The 15,649-nt window shown below is 37.5% G+C and overlaps 1 protein-coding gene across 3 annotated transcripts in view; it reads right to left on the reverse strand.

Annotated features, from left to right (window-relative positions):
- Positions 1-15,649, reverse strand: part of ARHGAP21 (Rho GTPase activating protein 21) — a 133,750-nt gene that overhangs the window by 69,938 nt on the left and 48,163 nt on the right. For all 3 annotated transcript variants that reach the window (XR_007728885.1, XM_050804850.1, XM_050804851.1), the window contains 2 exons: positions 10,180-10,359; positions 6,996-7,020 (listed from right to left, as the gene is read on the reverse strand). Coding sequence is in view for 2 of the 3 variants with exons in the window: in XM_050804850.1 (XP_050660807.1) it covers positions 6,996-7,020; positions 10,180-10,359 (205 nt within the window). In the remaining variant the exon portion in view is untranslated. The remainder of the gene's footprint in view (positions 1-6,995; positions 7,021-10,179; positions 10,360-15,649) is intronic.

The raw sequence follows: 15,649 nt of genomic DNA on the forward strand, positions 1-15,649 counted from the left end.
CCTACTTCCTAAAATATCCTCAAGAATATTTAAGACACCTGTGATTGTTCTAATGACTAGTATTAAAAGTTCATAAAAAACATACCTAATTAGTATGTTTACCTAACTGCCAGAGAAACTTAGTTTAAATGGCCAATATAGTTAAAAATGACTCTGGGAGGCAGTGGGGCACACCTATAGTCCCAGCTACTTAGGAAGCTGAGGCAGGAAGACGGCTTGAGCTCATAAATTGGAGGCTGCAGTGAGCTATCATCATGCCACTACACTCCAGCCTGGGCACAGAGCAACACCCTCTTACTCGTTAAAAAAAAAAAAAAAAAAAAAAAAAAGAGATGCTAAAGGGTTCAGTGAATGCTCCTTCCCAAAGCCTTCAGAAGAGATCCATGTAATGCTGCTACCCATTTTGAAAGCAATTCTAAACATGCTTCTGATATCCCACCCAAAGCCTTAGATCATGGACCATGCTTGAAAAGTCTCCCATCAGTACAGGATACCTTTACCAAATGAGGTTTTGCCAAGGTTATTGCTGAATATCAATCCAACACTGGTGGAAACTCAGTTTCTAATAGTGTTTTATAATATCCAGATCTCTTTGATATTATATCTGATTTTTTGCACCAAGGAATGAAATGCTTACAATCCTCCATTCCCAATATAACATCATACACTTTCTGCATTAAATAGCCTAAAATCCTCCTCTCTGAATATTTTCTTTTGTTTATCAATGGTGCAGCGATTTTGAAGAAAGTTACTGCACATATCTCCTTAATCAAAATTGACGTATGTAGCGGAAGAGCTCTGCTCATCAGTATATCACAGTAAGCTAAATATCTGATGTTCTGCTCGGCCCCCATGCTGGAGCCAGGGCTCCGACCACTGTCATCAACTTTGGATGGCATCCCGAGACCACCCTTCTCTCAAGGCCATCTGACCAGTTCGAGCTACCGAAAGACTCACAGAAGCTGGTTGCCACCATCCCACTACTCTTAATATTCATAAATTCTGTAAAATATTATTTATATTATAATTATATTATATTAGAACATAGTGTTATACTATATTGTTATATTATAAATTATTATTTATATTCTCCAGAGATTTAAGGGAATACAGGATGTCAGCAAGATATTAATTATTCACAAGCAACTATTACCACCAAAAAAATATTCTTTTACTTAACCTTTTTCTTATAAAACATCTGCATCATAGTACAGAAAACTAACCAACAAGAAGAAAAAATACCTTTAAAATATGAGTGCACACATAAAGGATACGAGAAACATAACAAAATGCAAACACTGGGTAAGTAAAATAATCAGAAAATTAAATGGCTCAGTATTTCTTGGTTGATAAGAAAGAAACAAGAAAATTAAGTGGCAAAAGAGATTTCACTAAATTGCCAAAAGGGAAGAAGACCAAAACAAAATCGTTCAACTGTTTAATAGAATTTTGGCATTATAACAGCATCTCTTAGGAGTTTGAATAAAATCCTGGCAATTATTTTCTCTCCAGTGATTCTAGGCTTTGACTGTGATCATTACACTGGAGGCTCCGTTTCAACTAAACTAACACAAAATTCTACATAAAAGGATTTCGTGATCTCAATATGCTTGAAAATAAGTTTTCAAAAGAAATGAGACAGTAAGATAAAAATCATAACATTCTGTTGAATTAAAATACTAAATTATATATAGTTTGTCTCTGAATAGATTGCATTCTAAAAACTGACTTGTAAATAATTGTCTAAAAGTTAGAAGAAATTTTTTTCACATACAATATGGTATAACTGTTGATCAGGTTATTTGCAATGATATCATGACTATTATACTTAGGGCTAAACAGGCCTTTGTGAAATAGCCTGTGACCCCAACTATCAATTGGGATGCCAAGATCAAACTCACACTTGGAAAGCAAAGGTGCAATCAAGGTAGGTGGAGCACTAGGACTCCATAACCTCATTAAGCTTTGCAGGTCCACGGCTAGCCAAGTACTGAAACTGAGTAACAAGTGATGGTTGCTCCTGCAAAGTGTTCACAGCCTCTAAACTTGGGATCTCCTTGACCTTTCTCCATGCAGGATGCACAGAATTAATTTCATAACATACTAAATATACCCTATATTTATCTTCTAATTCTTAACACTACATAAGTCACACCCTTTTTTAAGACTAGAATTATTTTTAAAATAAAATTAAAGAAATGAGGAAGGGGACTTAAAAAGATGTTAACAGAAGTAAGATGGCAGAATTATAAGATGGACCTAAGAGTTAGACCCAACTGATTTGGAAATCCAGTTACTATCCCTTACTAGCTATGTGATTGTAGGCAAGTTATTTCTCAGCCTCAGTTCCCTCATCTACAAAATAGGAATATTATTTTGTAGGAATATAGGAAATCTCACACCTTACAGGGTTAGAGTGAAGGAAATAGGAATATCTCACATCTTACAGGGTTAGACTGAGGATTAAAGACGATTAAAATATATATTATGATGCCTGGAACAGATTAAGTTCTCAGTCATGTGCTAATTTCCACCACTCTCCCAATCCACTCCCCAAAATCAAGCAGTTCTTCCAAATATATTACAATTATATTATAAAACGCTTTCTCCAAATACTCTCATACCTTTTCATATTCTTCTTCGCTTAGGAAGAAGACTACAGATCTGGACTTAATAAATATCCAACTTTGTTGAAGTTTGCTTCAGAAGAGGTAAGGTACTTGAATTTCTATTTCTCCCATTTTAAAGCCTTAGTTTTGTGATTTTTGAAATTATCTTATTAGTCTTTTAACTAGCTAATTGATTTACCTTTTTGTTAACCTCACTTATCATTATTTTCTCCCTTAATCTGTTAGACCTCTGATGGTAAACTTTTACTACATTTCAATTACAGTTGTCCCGTGAACAATGGGTTTGAACTCTGTAGATCTGCGGATTTTTTTTTTTTTTTTTAGTAAAAATATGGTATTCACAGTAACACATGGATGCAAAAGCTGTGTTTCCAATACATGGGTTCCACAGGGTCTATTACAGGACATGAGTGTGTGCAGATCAGTACATATGTGGGTGGTCCTGGAAGCAATCCCCTGGGTACATCAAGGGATGACTGTATTTACATCCTTCATGGACTTTTTCTTTCAGCCATTTTATCTTCTAGTTATTATATTAACTCTATATTTTCTTATGATGTAACTTTTCTTACTTAGGATTATCCCTTAATCAACATCATAAAATATCAGTAGAGCAACCAGATAATTTAACCTCACACTATAGCAGTAACTCAGTTCAGAACTCAAGTTCAGCTGTAAGGGATAATAATCATAAAAGATCACTGGATATACAGCCTTGAATATCCATTCTTCTAAACGCTTTGAATGTTGTCACTGGATCAAGCCAGACTCATGGGTATACACTTGGACCACAATGCTTTGGTGCCCATCACTTTAAACCAGGGTTTCTTGCCCTTGCATTATTAATATTTGGGACCAGGTAATAGTAATAACTATTATTATTTTGAGACAGACTCTCTTGCTCTGTCATCCACATTAGAGTGCAGTGGTGCGATCTTGGCTCACTGCAACCTCTGCCTCCCAGGATCAAGCGATTCTCCTGCCTCAGCCTCGTGAGTAGCTGGGATTAGAAGCATGCACCCCCACCCCTGGATAATTTTTTGTATTTTTAGCAGAGAAGAGGTTTCACCATGTTGGCCAGGCTGGTCTCAAACTTCCGACCTCAAGTGATCCACCCACCTCAGCCTTCAAAAGTGCTGGGGTTACAGGCGTGAGCCACTGGGCCTGACCCAGATAATTCTTTGTTGTGGGGGGCTGCCCTGTGCACTGTTTCAGCAGCACCTCTGGCCTCTATCCACCAGATGCCAATACACACTCCCCCTCTCCCAATTGTGATCAAGATGCGTATAAAGAGGGTACATTACCATATACCCTCCAGGGAGCAATATCATTCCCAGCTGAGAAGTGCTTTAAGCTGAATGAGACCTTGGGGTTTGCAGTCAGCTTACACTGAGGAACCACTTTAAAAACAGCCGTAAGAAGAAATGGTGTTGAAAATATCATCTACTGTATCACTGTTTGTTTTCCAAGGGAGAAACCTGTCTCAGACCTCAGTGCAAACAGAATGTTTTTTCTTAGGAATAATGTGTATCCTTAACTGATCATATTCTCATCTTTTCTATGGCCACTGGCAAGCTCAAAAGCAAACTTACAGCCCAGCTTTAATAACAGTATAGGACCAGCCGGGTGCAGTGGCTCACGCCTGTAACCCCAGCACTTTGGGAGGCCGAGGCTGGCAGATCACCAGGTCAAGAGATAGAGACCACCCAGGCCAACATGGTGAAACCCCGTTTCTACTAAAAATATAAAGTGGGTGTGGTGGCGCACACTTTTAGTCCCAGCTTCTCGGGGTGGGGGGCGGGGGGGCGGTGAGGCAGGAGAATCCTTTGAACACAGGAGGAGGAGGTTGCATTGAGCTGAGATCATGCCACTGCACTCCAGACAGAGTGAGACTCCGTCTCAAAAAATAATAACAACAACAACAATAACAGTCTAGGACCTAAAGCATGAGTTTACATGTACTAAATCTTCTGAATGTGAATTCATTTTTTACCATAAACTCTTGACCTTATATTTTATCTTGCTATAAATAAGGTATTTCTTTATGTGGTCATAAACCCTTTTTCTGAGTGAAATTAAGCATATATTAATAATTAAAATAGGCAAACTGTTATCTTCTCCAGCAGATCATAACCTTCAGGCTCACTCTATTATTCCTCTTCAAATCACCTTCTGCTGAATCTACAATAGATCTTCTAGTTTTCCCTTATAAATATTCAAGTTTATTCTCCCTAGCCAAAGCACAAACTAAATCCATTCACTTCAGTGAGCTATGTCAGACACATGATGATCTGCATGAAGTTTTATAACAATGTCTTTCTACATTTATTAGAAGTATATTCCCCTCATAAGAGGCATGAATTCTAGACGCTGTGTGTCCAGTAGGTTGTCCAGGCATCAGCACATCAGCCTTTAGGATGATGGGAAGATGGAGTACTTATATCCTCTTTTCTCTTGCTGATGCCAGCTTTGTGAGTTTTCCCTTTCCCCACTAAGGCTTACTTCTAACCCATGCCAAGTAGCATTTGGAATTCATCCTAAACCCTGGTACATGACAGATGGTGATGCAGGAGTGGCTCATCTTGTACCAGTGACAACTATGAAGAGTCCTGCCTGGCCCTACACCCTCGGATTACTTTTGATAGTGCAAAAAAAAAAAAAAAAGCCATTTCTTTCTCATTTTAACCCATAACCTTCTCAAGACCTCAAACGGTTGTTACAAAGGTCCATCAACAGGTTGAGTGGTTAAACAATCTGTGGTATATTCATGCAAATGAAAAAAAAAGTAGTACTATACACATAATAGTACCCATACACATAATACAGTGTATTATGTGTAGTAGCACCCATACACATAATACAGTAAAGGTCAAAAATATTGTGCCTGACAAAAGAGTACATGCTGTATTATTTCATTTATAAAAAAAAAAATCTAGAAGAGGCAAAAATTAACCTATATAGTGATAAAAATCAGATCAGTGATTGTCTGAAGACAGCAGAATAAAAAGGAGCACAAGGGAACTTTATGGAATGATGGAAAGGTTGTTTTTGATATCACATCTTAATCGGGATAGTGATTTCACGGTTATATATTCATCAAAACTTACCAAACTGTACACTTAAAATAGATGCAAATGTGGTATTCTTGCTAAACATGTATGACCTTGAACTAATGAGAAAACATCAGATAAACTGAAAATGAAGGACATTCTATAAAATAACTGATCAGTACTAGTAATAAAATACAAGGAAAGACTATAGGGACACGACAAGTGAATACAACGAGGGATTCTGGAAGAGAACAAGGATACTAGCAGAAAAATTGATGACATCCAAATAAAGTCTGTAGTTTATACAGTAGTCCTGTATCAATGCTAATTGTTTAGTTTTGTTGATTGTACCATGGTATTGTAAATTTGTTTTGTTTTGTTTTGAGACGGAGTCTCGCTCTGTCGCCCAGGCTGGAGTGCAGTGGTGTGATCTTGGTTCACTGCAAGCTCCGCCTCCCGAGTTCACGCCATTCTCCTGCCTCAGCCTCCCGAGTAGCTGGGACTACAGGCACCAGCCACCACGCCCAGCTAGTTTTCAGTATTTTTAGTAGAGATAGGGTTTCACCGTGTTAGCCAGGATGGTCTCGATCTCCTGACCTCGTGATCCGCCCGCCTCAGCCTCCCAAAGTGCTGGGATTACAGGCGTGAGCCACCACGCCCGGCCCCCCATGGTATTGTAAGTTTTTAACACTAGAGAATAAGTAAAATAAAGGATACATGAAAATTCTCTGTACTATTTTTGCAACTTTGTTGTTGAAAATTATCTAGAAATAAAAGTTTTTAATGGGTGCATTTTGTTGAGTGTGAATTTTAACTCGTTCAAGTTGATTTAAAATCAGTTATTAAGAAATAATTTTATCTCCAGCCTGACTGTCCTTTCACGTTCATTAATGTTTAAATCAACAGTAACATTAACTACAAGAATAACCCAAACCCTCTTCTTTTCAATATCTGACTCAATAAACCTAATTGATAAAACACATAGCATTCCTTACCTAAAATAATCATCTCATTTAGAAAGATTACTAATTGAAATAAAAATCTTAAGTACTCTCCTTGGAATTATGATATATTCCTCCACAAAAACACATACAATTAACAATAAAATCTTTACATGTTCAAATTAAGATGAGACAATGGAATTCATAAAACTTTGAAGTCCACAGTAAAAAACATTTAATTCTATGGCTCTCACACCTAAGAATTATTATACATTTGAACACTAAAAATTATATCATCTCATTTAGTATCACTTAAAGAACAGAAAGAAATGGGTAGAAAAACATTGAGACAAATTAAAAGGTTTATAGCATACCTCCTCTGTTTCCATTTTCTTCATCCTACAAATAAAAATATATATATACATACATGAGTATACATTTATAAACTCTTGTTAATCACAGCAAGGCTCATTTTAATTCAAATTGACCTCCCTAAATTGTGCCAATTACGATCTCACCTACAATATTCTTAATTGATCATATTCTCTTCTATAGCCACTGCAAGCTCAAAAGCAAATGAATAGCCCATCTTCAATAACAGTATAGGAAGTACCTTTTACTGGAAAGATAAGAGTTTTCACAGAGATAACAAGGCTGTGGGTGAAGCCAACTTAGGGGTAGGACATCAGTTCAGTTTTTGGCATTTGAGGGTAAGCTTTCTAATGGAGTCAACTTGTCAAGTAGGCAGTTGGAGAGAAGGAAAGGCCAGGTCATCGCTTACTGTACCACACTTAAATGTGCCTTTAGGGGATATTACAGGACCCAGAGCTGTCTATATAAATGGACTGGTCCAAAATTGCTACATATTTAAGTTCTTGTATTCAATTTTGAAGTTTACCTACTTGGTCTCTTTCATTGTTACCGAGCTGTCTTGCTGCCATGTTATCTACCTCTAGCTGGAAAACTAGAAAAGGAACCTTTAAAAACTAGTCTAAAAATACATTTTTTCAAATATTTGCTGAGCCTCTACCATACTGGAGCTACCATGTACCTCAGAAAGAAAAACAGACATTGGGTGAAGGGCTGATAATTTATGACATAATTTTTTGACCTTTATTTAGGCAGCCCAGTGTTTTTTTTTTTTTCTTCTTCTGATTATAAGATCTGGTCTGAGACTGAAGTTGCCAGCTAAGTGACAAAATAAGGACACTGTTATATTAATTACACATTTTCTAAAAGCTATACAATATTAAAATTTTTAATTCTTTTGAAGTGAATTGATAAAATTTCTTAATTAACATGGAAAATATTCCAATATATATTTTCCATGTAAAATTTACAAGACAGAGCCCTATTTGCAAGAACATCTGTATTTAATAATAGCATTAATAGCTAAAATTTATTGAGCAATTACAGTGTCAATTTCTATGTTAAGTGTGTTACAACTACTGTATCATTTAATCATTACACAGCCTGTAAAGAAGGTACTACTATTGTCTGTTAGTTAGCTTATCCAAGGTCACAGATCTAACAGGAGGCAGAAATGGAATTCAAATCCAGGCTCTTTTGACGCCAATGACCATGCTGTTAACAAGTGTAAGCATGTCCTGGAATACCATCATTTCATGCAAAGTTGTTTTGTTGTAATGTTCACGAGAAAAATTAATTCCCCACTGGGGTTCTGTATGTGTGAAGTTTCCACATTCTCCCCACTGTGTGGGTTTTCTCTAGGTACTGTAGTTCCCTCCCACATGCCAAAACTGTGCCTGTTCGATTCACAGGTGTGCCCACATTGTCCCGGTCTGAATGAGTGCAGCTGTGTGTGTGCTCTGCAATGGGACGGACAGCGTCCTGTCCAGGGTTAGGTCCCACCTCGTGCTCTGAGCTGCATGAACTGCTGGGATAGGCTCCAGCCACCCTCAAATCTGGACTTGTTTTTATAACTCTTTCTTAAGTGTATGAACACCTCACATTTACTTCAATGTTTAATACTGGAAATGTTTTGGTCTTTATTTACAAGTTTAGTGATTTTTTTTTTGACCAGAAATATGCCAAGTAAACTCTAGCCAACATAAGATCAGTTATCAATTAAATACGTTTCACTTAAAGTTGTAGTTTCCAAAAATCAACTGACAATGTTAAGTGAGGATTTATTGTAGTATGCTACTAAAATTTCTAGAAATATTTTCTAATAATAATAATACATGTTTATATAAGTTTGGTAAAATTATCTTATAAAACATTGTACTACCTATATGTTCATCATGACCCAAAGTTCTTATTCAAAACAAAACCAAAACAAAGACAAAAAAAATACACAATCCTAATGTAATTATCAAGTGCTCTCATATATGACCTAATGCATAAGTAACACTGAGACTTTTTAATATCAACTAGATTCTTAAGAGATGAAAACCCAAACAGATAAATTTCACTCCAAAGGTAGCAATTATATACAATCCTTAAGAGATATTCAGTTGTTTCCTGTTATCTCAGTGTTAAAGTAACCAAATATTAAAAAATTAATTGAAAAAAAGAAAAGAAAAAATAAGCTATTCTGTATTTCAAAAAAAGCATATCCTGTAGGACATTACTAGAAAGACATATTTAACCAAAAAATAATTTAAAACTGTGGTCTCTAGATACAAATACAGACACTACTTTTTAAAAGACAGTTTAGCAGTCATAGATATTTAGAATTAGAAAAGACTTTCTCATACCCTAGTTCAATTCCTACAGATGAAAATGGAAATCTAGAGGTCAAAAGAAGTGGCCTGGCCAGGGTCTCATAACTCTTCTGAATATCATTATTTCCATTATGCTATTGTGTAACAGTTCAGCATCAAGCATGCATATTGGTCAAATTCAAATCCCAGATCAACTACTTATCTGTTTTATGACCCAGATCAGTTTCCACATCTGTTATATGGGGCCAATAATACCACCTGCTCCACAGGATTCTGGTGTGGATAAAGTAAGATAACGCTTATAACAAATGGTAAGGAACACAGAGCAAGTACTCAGTGTGTCAACTGCACTTATAATTATCTCAGGCTGTCCTTTTCAGGCTGTGTTACTGTCCACTGAAGCCTGTCAATGTAATTCATTCTGATGAGAAGCTGTGTTTCTAAATTCTAACATGCCATCATATTACATATCTGAAAGTTAAGTATTGTTCTAATTCTACTAATTTTCTATAACTGCTGGAATATTTTAGTGAACCATTTCCTCTGCAGAGTCTGCCCAGAAAACTCACTACCTTTTTAGATAACAGTTACATATTAGAAAAAGTAGAATGAAGTCTGGAATTAGAAGTCCTTAAAAAATACAGATTTGGAGTTTAGAATCAATATGATCTTTCAGAGAAGACTAAAGTTTTGTTTTGTTCTTCAAGGTGGGAAAATACCTAAAAGGAGAAAAATAATATAATAAAAATTCAAATGTAATGCTTAATTCTTTTAAGACAGAAAAAAGGCCAGAGGGAAGGAAGAGGAAGACTAGAAGGGGATAGGAATGGCCTTGTGGTTTTTTTCAAGTTGTTGTAACTATTTCTCTTACCTTGTATGAAAATTGAATTGCAGACTCTGGGGGATAAACAATAAAATGTCTTAATGTAAACCCAAAGCCTTGAGATGTTCTTTTCAACATAACTGTTTTGGGACCTGGCCAGGAGAATGTTTCATCTTCGGACAGTGATACAGTTTCACTTTGTTCTTTTCCATCTTTATTTTTTGAGACCTAAAGTGAAAAGATATGTAAAAGTTAATTACATAACACAATAAACTTCCTCACCTAAAAAAAATTCTATGTAAACATGTTAATACCTAAGCGCCGATATGAACTATTTTCGGATGCATAAATTATACAAAGCATGCAATTATCAAAAACAAAAATTTATTATATTATTATAACAAAGCATGCAATTATCAAAACCTAGAGCTTTTTTCTAGAAAATCATGCTATACAAAATTAGTCAGAAGAAATAACACTCAGAAAATAGAAATATAATTGCTAAAATTAGAAATGCAATAGAAAGAATGAAAGATAATACCAAAGAAATTTTAAAGAACACTATGGATTAAGAAACAGAAAGCATGAAAGAAGAGATACAAAACTGACCAAGAAAGAAACCTAAACCTTATCAGATAGTCCAACAGCAAGAAAGGACGTTAGAAAATAATAGAAAAGGTCTTCAGGTTCTGAGCACGAATTCAATATCCACATAGATAATCCTTCTGATACCCTGGCCTTCTTGTTCTTTGACCTCCTCTCCTCCACTCTGCTTTCACTTGGGCATGACTGAAACCCCCTTACAAGCCCAAATCAAGAATCCCTGCTAGAACCACCACCTATTATTAGTTCACTATTTAGTTCATTCCCTCTCATTCCCCAGCCCTTACAATTCTTCAATCTGGAGCTGACCCTACCACCCTTTCCCTGTCCCTCATCACCCCATGTTCTCACTTTCCTCTTAAGCTAGCTTCAACTCACTCCTTTACCCTCTCCCACTTCCTCCAAGTTGCCTGACAAAACCTAACCCTGGATAAATCAACACAGCCTACTCCGGGCCTGCTGCACTTACGCAGGCAAACATGGGTGGAGAAAAACAAAAAACTAAGCTATTTCACTCTAAGTTCATGACTATCAACCTCAAGAGAGCCTTTAGTGTTGTCTGTCAATAGTGACACATTTCTCTCTGGTCATTCATCCTAGATGACTATTTCATCCCTTTTCCCCACCCTCACCTGCAGCAGATGGTCCTGCTTTCTATTACACTCAGAAAACAGAAGCAATAAAATGAGAACGGAATCGCCTGCCATGATCACCCCACCAACCTGCAACCGTGCCCATGTTCCCCTGCCTTCCCTTCTGCTATGATGGATGAGCCGTCCACTCTCCCAAGGCGCCAGCAGTTGAGACGAGATCCTCCCCTCTTACTATTCAAAGATACAGGTCCAACAATTCTCCCCTCTCTCTTTTGCATCACTTATTCTCTCTTTACTATATACAGCATTCCCATTTGCATACACGTATTTTGTAATTTCTTTAATCTTAACAAAATCTTTTTTTTTTTGGGGGGGGGGACAGGGTCTTGCTCTGTGGCCTGGGCTGGAATGCAGTGGCATGATCGTGGCTCATTGCAGACTGGATCACGGGGGCTCAGGAGATACTCCCGCCTCACCCTCCTAGGTAGGTGGAACTACAGGTGAATGTCACCACGCTAATTTTTTCTTTCTTTCTTTCTTTTTTTTTTTGTAGAGACAAGGTCTCACTATGTTGCTCAGGCCCGTCTTGAGCTCCTGTGCTCAAGCGATCCTCCCACCTCAGCCTCCCAAAGTGGTGGGATTACAGGTGTGAGCCACCACACCTGGCCAAAATCCTCTCTTGATCACACACACCCCTCTCCAGCTACCACCTCGTTTGTCTGCTTCTCTTTGGAGCAAAACTCCTTAAAGTTATCTGTACTTGCTGTTTCCAATTCTTTTCCTTCCATTTCTCTGAAATCCCTTTAAAGCAGGCTTTTATCCGCCTAACTCCCAGAAACTGCTCTTGTCAGGCTCACCCACGACTTCCACATTTTAAACTGAATGATCAATTCTCAGTTCTCATCTTATGTGCACCTTATTGGCACAGGGGTCACTTCTTCCTTCTTGAAGAATTCTCTCCACTTGACTTCTCACACTGATTTTTCTTCCAACTCACAGGCGACTTTGTCTCAGGATCCTTTGTTTTCATCTGCTAAGTTTCTGAACCTGGAGGCACCCAAGGCTCAGTCTATGGACTTCTCTAGCTATACTCTGTCTTTTGGTGATTTCATTCCATTTACTACATTAAACACGGACTATATGCAAATGACTCCCAAATTTGTATTTCTAGCCCAAGCCTCTCTCCAACCTGATAGGTATCTTACACTTAACATGTCTGCATAGCTACTCAGATTTTGTTTTAAATTACAACTCCAAGTTAATCCCAGCATTTTGAAAAGGTCACCTTTATTGAATTGCAAATACTTGAATAGTCTTGCTTCTTTTATATTGTTTATTATCTTCCACCAGTGAGTCTATCTACTCTGCCACAATAATTTGCCTCATATAAAGGTGAAAAGGTAACTAGGTGGTCACATTGCCCAGCCAAACTCGAAACTTGCAGTAGGGGTGGCCATATGATTGAGTTCTAGTAAATGGAATGTTAATGAAAGTAGTAATACAGTACACCCCCCCCCAAAAAAAAAAAAGCAATTCCATATACTAGCAATAAGCAACTGGAAATTTAAAGCTTTTTAAAATACCATTTATAATTACATTAAAAATATGAAATATTTAGGGATAAATCTGACAAAAGGTTTGTAAGATCTACAGACTGAAACTCTAAAACATTAAGAGATATTAAAGCATAAATAAAGAGAGATGTACCATGTCCATGACTTAGAAAACTCAGCATTGTTACAATGTTAACTCTCCCTAAACTGATCTATAAATCCAGTGCAATCCCAATCAAAATCTCAGGAGATTTTTGTGTGGAAACTGCTATGGTATTTCTAAAATCCACTTTATAATGCAAAGAACCTAAAATAGTCAAAACAACTTCAAAAAAGAACAAAGTTGGAACACTCAGACTACAAATCTTCAAGACTTACAAAGCTACAGTAATCAACAGTACAGTATTGGCATCAAGATACACAGATTCACAGAACAGAATATGGAGTCCTGCTCTAGACCCATAACCACATGATGCTGTCATTCTACTCCTAGGTATTTATCCAAAAGAAACATGAACCCATGTCAATATTGTACAAGTATAATAAAAATACTTGAAACACAAATCGCCCTGGAACGACTGTGTGGAGGCTGTGTGCAAGAAAAGAAAAGAACTTTGATCCATAACTCATATCACAAACAAAAATTAACTCAAATGATCATACACCTAGGCAGGCCACAGTGGCTCAAACCTGTAATCCCAGCACTTTGGGAGGCCGAGGCAGGTGGATCACTGGAGGCCAGGAGTTCAAGACCAGCCTGGCCAACATGGTGAAATCCTGTCTCTACTAAAAACACAAAAATTAGCTGGGTGTGGTGGCACAAACCTATAATTCTCACTACTTGAGAGGCTGAGGCAGGAGAATTGCTTGAACTCAGAAGGCGGAGGTTGTAGTGAGCCGAGATTGTACCACTGCACTCCAGCCTGGATGGGGAGTGAGACTCTGTCTCAAAAAAGTCAAATAAAATAAATGATCATAAACCTAAATAACACTTAAAACTATGAAACTTCTGGAAGAAAACAGGGGAAAATCTTTACGAACTCAGGTTAAGATTTCTTAGCTATAACCCCAAGGAACATAATCCATTAACAGAAACAAAAAAAAAATATTCATTGGAAGAATATACAATGAATTTTTTAAAAAAGATAAATGAAACTTCATCAAAATTAAGACCCTCTGCCCTTTGAAAGACACTTCTTGGCCAGCCATGGTGGCTCACACCTGTAATCCCAGCACTTTGGGAGTCTGAGGCAGAAGGATCTCAGCCAGGAGTTTGAGACCTGCCTGAGCAACACAGGGAGACCCTGTCTCTACACAAAATTTAAAAATTAGCCAGGCAGCCGGGCACAGTGGCTCACGCCTGTAATCCCAGCACTTTGGGAGGCTAAAGTGGGTGGATCATCTGAGGTCAGGAGTTCAAGACCAGTCTGGCCAACATGGTGAAACCCCATCTCTACTAAAAATACAAAAATTAGACAGGTGTGGTGGCATGTGCCTGTAATCCCAGCTACTCAGGAGGCTGAGGCAGAAGAATCGCTTGAACCAGGGAGGTGGAGGTTGCACCAAGCCGAGATCATGCTACTGCACTCTAGCCTGGGCAACAGAGCCAGACTGTCTCAAAACAAACAAACAAACAAACAAACAAATTAGCCAGGTGTGGTGGTGCATGCCTGTTGTCCCAGCTACCAGGAGGCTAAGGCACGAGAATCACCTGAGCCCAGGAGGATGAAGCTACAGTGAGCTGTGATCACACCACTCCAGCCTGGGTTACAGAATGAAACCCTGTCTCAAAATATATATATATTTTATGAAAAGTATATACACACACACACATATACATACATATATATACACACTTACACTTTTATGAAAGCGAAAAGGCAAGCCATAGAATGGGAGAATATATTTGCAAATAATGTATCTGATAAAGGACTTGTATCTAGAATACATAAGGAACTCTCAAAATTCAATAATGGAAATGCAAACTAAAAACCATAATGAAATGCCACTGCACATATAATAGATGTGCTATATAAAAATTAACCATACCGAGTGTTGGTCAGGATATGAAGCAACTAGAGCTCTCAGACACTACTAGTGGGAATGTAAAATGGTGGAAAACCGTCTGACAGTTTCTTAAACATACATCTAACATATGACACAGCCATTCTACTTATAGAGAAACTGAAAGCATATGTCAACATAAAGACTTGTACATAAATGTGCATAGCAACTTTGTTATAGCCACCAACAGGAAAACAACTGAAATATTTCAACAACAGATAAATGGATGAACTGTGACACAGCCAAAAAACAGAATGCTACTTAGCAATAAAATGAAATCAACTACTGATATATGTAGCAATATGTTAATTAGGCTTAGTTAAAGAACCCAGACAAAAGAGGGGGAGGAGGAGAAGGAGTACACACTGTATGCTCCATTTATATAAATCCTAGAAAAATTCTAAATACTAGTCTATACTGACTGAAAGATTAGCAGTTGCTCTGGGTGGGTGTAAGGATGGAGATTACAAAGGGGCATGAGGAAATGTGGAGGCTGGTGAATAATCTTGACTGTGGTGATGTTTTCACTGGTGCATACCTATGTACAAACTTACTGAACTGTACAGTTTACACATGTACAGTTGACTATATATCAAACATATCTCAATAAAGACATTTAAACAAAAGAAGCAGCAATAGGATGCTAATCATGAAACTCAAGAAAGTGGTTATCCTGGGGGGATAAGAATGTGTGAATGAGGAAGC

The sequence above is a fragment of the Macaca thibetana genome, chromosome 9 (genome assembly GCF_024542745.1).
Source record: "Macaca thibetana thibetana isolate TM-01 chromosome 9, ASM2454274v1, whole genome shotgun sequence".
In the NCBI taxonomy this organism is placed as follows: Eukaryota; Metazoa; Chordata; class Mammalia; order Primates; family Cercopithecidae; genus Macaca; species Macaca thibetana.